Source organism: Merops nubicus, unplaced genomic scaffold (assembly GCF_000691845.1).
Source record: "Merops nubicus isolate BGI_N331 unplaced genomic scaffold, ASM69184v1 scaffold12665, whole genome shotgun sequence".
NCBI classification, from domain to species: Eukaryota; Metazoa; Chordata; class Aves; order Coraciiformes; family Meropidae; genus Merops; species Merops nubicus.
Window position 1 is genome coordinate 1 of NW_008611647.1, and position 4,684 is coordinate 4,684.

At 53.6% G+C, this 4,684-nt stretch overlaps 1 protein-coding gene across 1 annotated transcript; it reads left to right on the plus strand.

Annotated features, from left to right (window-relative positions):
- Nucleotides 1–2,477: 2,477 nt before the first annotated feature.
- On the plus strand, nucleotides 2,478–3,360 carry HMX3 (H6 family homeobox 3; the record flags this gene model as incomplete). The annotated part of the gene is made up of 2 exons (XM_008941281.1): nucleotides 2,478–2,686; nucleotides 3,188–3,360. Coding segments are annotated over 2 exons (368 nt in total), but the record flags the coding sequence as incomplete, so codon positions are not given.
- Nucleotides 3,361–4,684: the final 1,324 nt, after the last annotated feature.

Consider the following 4,684-nt stretch of genomic DNA (forward strand, 5'->3'; position numbering starts at 1 on the left):
TCCGGGGGGCCAAAAAGTGCTTTTTTTATCCCTCCCCTCGTTACGGGTGGACTTTAATTTGCAGCAACCTCTCGAGCAAGGTGGAGGGCTGGGCTGAGGCTGCGGGAGATGAGGGAGCGAGGGAAGAATTCCCCGATTCTGTTTCCCCCCTCCGCAGTGAGCGATCAGTAAGATCGACCGCTCACCCCCCAGCGTTACAGGGGTGATGTGAGACCTGGGGCTCCTCTGACCCCCCCAAAGTGCACTCCTCCACCTGGGATTTCACCCTCCCTGGACCAGAGATGTCAATGCCGAGTATTTCACAGCACCCGGCCCAAAAAAAGTTGATATTTTTAGTGCAAACCCCCCCCTAAGGCAAAAACTTTTTGTTGAGTGGTGGGTAACATCTCCTGAGGGGTTCTGTAACTTTTTATAAACCCAACGACTCGCTTGTTCTAACGAAGTGCCTCTATTCGGGATATTTTTCTTGAAATCGAGTATATTTTTAGCATTCCGAACCTGTTCCATTGCCGGGGCAAGACCTGCAGCCGAGCACGTCTGGTGGTTGTGTGAGGAGCTCCCGATTTCATCCCCACCCCCACGATCTTCAGATCCCACAACTATTTTCTCCTCATGATCCCTTTTTTTTTTAACAACTTGGCATGACTATTTAATCTCCTCTTCCCTTCACGAGGTGGCATCTGCGTAATTGTTCGTTAATTAGGTGTTCTAGCAAATACACAGGTATGAAAATATTGTTCAATAATTTCCAGAACTCTTTCCAGCAAGCGTTTGGGGTTTGAAGTGACACCTGCTATTATCCCGGTGTTAAACTGAGACAAAAAAAACCCTGACGGGTGAAAGGATTTGTAACGAGGAAAACCAGTCAGAGGTGCAATTAGGCTGTTAAGCTGTCACTGCTCCATCCCACAAATCCTCCACCAGGCAGCCGCTGGTTAATGACACCCAGCTAATGACACCCAGCAGGTCAAGGTGCCTGGAGAACGTGTCAGCATCAGGCAGTGAAGGAGAGATAAGCAGTGGGGTATAAAGTGGCATCATGTCTACAGGGTTTCCAGAAAAGCTGAAGGAATTTGGCTTGAAGAGTCCCCTTGGCTGTGCAAGTGGGTTCTTCTTAAAGTTGAGCTTGGGTGTTGGCTTGATGGGAGCTGTGGTGCCATCAGACCTATCTTGGTGTTGACCTTATCTGGTTCCTAATGCCTTCATGACTGTACTTGGATATTTGGAGGTGGCACCCAGTGGTCTAGTCACTTGGAGGTGTTCTCCTGGCACCCAGTGGTCTCCTCCTCACTTGGAGGTGTTCTCCTAGCACCCAGGGGTCTCCTCACTTGGAGGTGTTCTGGCACCCAGTGGTCTCCTCACTTGGAGGTGTTCTCCTGGCACCCAGTGGTCTTGTCTCACCTGTGCAGGCAGGTGCCACTGCCTGGAGTCTTTCCTGAGCTCACAGCAGGAGCTGAGGCCCCAGTCCAACACTTTTGGCACTGAGCAAGATGGGCTTGTCTGTCCGTCCAGCACTTCACGGGTCAGATGGGCCAAGTCTGTGCTAAATGGTTTGGGTTGGACAGGACCTTAAAGAGCATCCAGTCCCAACCTCTGCCAAGGGCAGGGACACCTCCCACTAGACCAGGTTGCTCCAAATCCCACCCAACCTGGTCTTGAACACGTCCAGGGGTGCAGCATCCATGTGTTCCCTGTTTCAGTGTCTCACAGAGAAGAACTTCTTCCTAATTTTGCATCTAAATCTCCCCTCTTCCAGTGTGAAGCCATTACCCCAAGTCCTGTCTCTACAAGCCCTTGTAAAAGGTCCCTCCCCAACCTTCCTGTGTGTGTTTTAACTCCAGAACCAGCCTCGTGGATTCAGTTTTTTTGCCTTGATGGCTGCAGCCCCCTTTGCTCAGCCCTCGCCTGTGGTCTCTCCACCCTGCAGTCCTCCTCCTCACAGTGAGACCTCGGCTCCAGGAAGCTCCTCCAGGACAGAGCTGGGATGATCCCTGTGGCTCCTGGGGGACACACTCCTTGGGAACACCAAGATGTGTGTGACTCTCAGTCTGTGCTGGCAGGATGAGAGCTTAGAAATGTGGGAGGGCACCAGGCACCACTCTTGACTGGTGCTGGCTGGTCTTGTGACAGTGCTGGTGGTGTATTGTATGTTAATTAGGTAATTACGGTGATCATCAGGCCACAGCTAGATAGGAGACTGAGACCTGTTAGTCCTGCTAATGCCTGTGCACACAAGGGACTTGATGGATCAGCTCAACCTACCAAGACCAAAGGACTGAGGTCCAGGGTGAGGACCTGCACCAGGGCTGGTGTCTCTTGTCTTCACCAAGCCAGCCTGCCAGCTTCAGTGTCTTCTCCTGGACACTGGCTGACTACGGGTGGCACGGGAAGGGTAAAAGCAGGGGGCAGCATGGGTTGGGCACCTCAAAACGTCCTCAGACATGCAGCCCCCTTCAGTCACTGCTTCTTGGTTGCAGGTCTGGAGCTGTCTCACTGTGTAGGGGCCAGCACGCTGGGCCCTGCAGTGCCTTGGAGGACTGGGGGGCCTTGCAAGATGAAGAGGGTCCGCACGGTCTTCAAACCAGAGCAGCTGGAACGGCTGGAGCAAGAGTTCCTCAAGCAGCAGTACATGGTGGGCACGGAAAGAGTAGACCTGGCTGCAACTCTGCATCTCACAGAGACTCAGGTGAGAAATGGGGAGCTGGGCGTGCTGGTGTAAATCCTGGGTCTGGGTTTGGTCCGTGGTGGTTCCACCACCGTGAAGTGCAGTGGGAGGAGGGTGTGATGCAGAGTGACATTGAAGCCACGCACCTGAAGGGGTGGGAGATAGGTTTGCACCAGGGTGCACAGGGCAGTGGTGGAGTCCCCACCCCTGGAGGGGTTTCCAAGCTGTGGAGATGTGGGGTGAGGGACACGGGGCAGTGGGGACCTGGCAGTGCTGGGGGAATGGTCAGACTAGATGATTTTAGAGGTCTCCTCCATGGTGGGATCAAGAGGGAGAGCAAAGCAAGGGCTGTTCTGGGGGTGATGAGGAGAAGGGGCACGTCCCTCTCTTCAGGGAACTTAAGTTCTTTAAGGAACTCTGCTTTTTGGGGACATCTGCCTCGGAATGACGTGGCAACGGCCACCATTAGGAAAGAGGCTCCTGGAGACCTCGGCTTCAGCTGTGGTGCCATTTTCCTGCCAGGTGAAAGTCTGGTTCCAGAACCGGAGGATCAAGTGGAGGAAGCAGAGCATGGAGCAGAAGGCAGCAAAGCTGTCCCAGTTTGGGGTGATCCAGCCTGCCACCGCCGACTCCACGGACACCAAGGAGCACGAGGAGGACACCGTGGACGTCGAGCTTTGAACGGCTCAGGCAGCTCAGCCACCACTGTTGCTTCTTTGCTCCCAAGAGAGACATTATGCTGGAGCTACAGGACACACTGCAGCTGGCTGGGAGGAACCCTCCCAAATATTGTTTGGCTGCTGTTTTGGCAGCCACGTGCTGTAACTCCTGGGGCTTCGTCACCCGGCCGGCCGTTCTGGATGGTGCTGTGGTGCAAGGCCCGTGGTCTCCTGTTGGCCCTTGGAGCACCAGGACACACAGACAGTTCCCAGCAGAGGCTGGGGTGACAATCAGATGGTGTCTCTGATGGCTGTGAGCATGAGGGGTGTTTCAACACCTGGTTGCGTGAGGCTTTGTGCTCCTAGGAGGGAGACTTGTGGTGGGGGGGGACACCATCGACCTTGACTGGTTAACGTGACTCCCACGTTTGATGCTTAGATCACCACAAAAAAACACAGAAAAAAAAGAAAACCAATTGGCAAGCCCTTTGCTCACAGCCACGAACTCTGTCATCACTCTTGTAGTGAGACGAACAGGGTCTGATCCTGCCCCTGGAACCCAAGTGCCTCCTCCTGTCCTGTGCCTTGGTGGATTCGTGCCTTTTTTTTGGCTTCCCAAACCAAAAGGGTTCATCTCTGTCTCCTTCACCGAGAGCCACTGTGGGGGGCTGCCCAAGGTGTGGGGATGGGGCCGTGCTCAACGGGCAGCTTCCCAACACCCCTGCTGCTCCAGACGACCCCCTGCTCCCCATCCAGATGTGCCGACCCCCTGCCCCTCGTCCAGATGTGCAGATCCCAGCCCAAGCAGCCAGTGGCTCTGTTCTCTCCTCATTACACGCCCAGCTGCCACAGGGAACGGCACGTGGAGCGTTGGGCGAGCACATCTGTATGTGCTGGAGCACATCTGGTTAGCAGCCTGGTTTGGGGGTCGGTGGGGGAGCTCTGAGGGGTCAGGACCAAGCCCCCAGCCCTCCCCACCGGGGTGTTGGCAGCCAAGGGCTCCCAGGCTGTCACCTCGCCTCTCTCCCTCTGCCCACGGCATCCCGTCAGCTCAGGATAATTTATTGTGTCTCTTTCTAGCCCTTTACACTGAACTTTGTTATTTATAGAAATAACTTTTTTTTTCTTTATTGTCATTTATTTATTTGTGTTTTAATAAAAATTTAGTGTTTTAAAAAGAGATGGGACTCGCTGAGAGGCAGGGTTAGGCAGCTCCTTGCTTTTTGAGCTGCACTCAACAGCTTCTTGCCTCACAGGGATGGGTTCCCCATCCTATTTGCTTTTTTTGTGCTGTTTTATCTGTGTTTCTGAGGAAATGGAGTGAAAAAAAAAGAGAAAACAAAAGAAATCTACTTTTTCC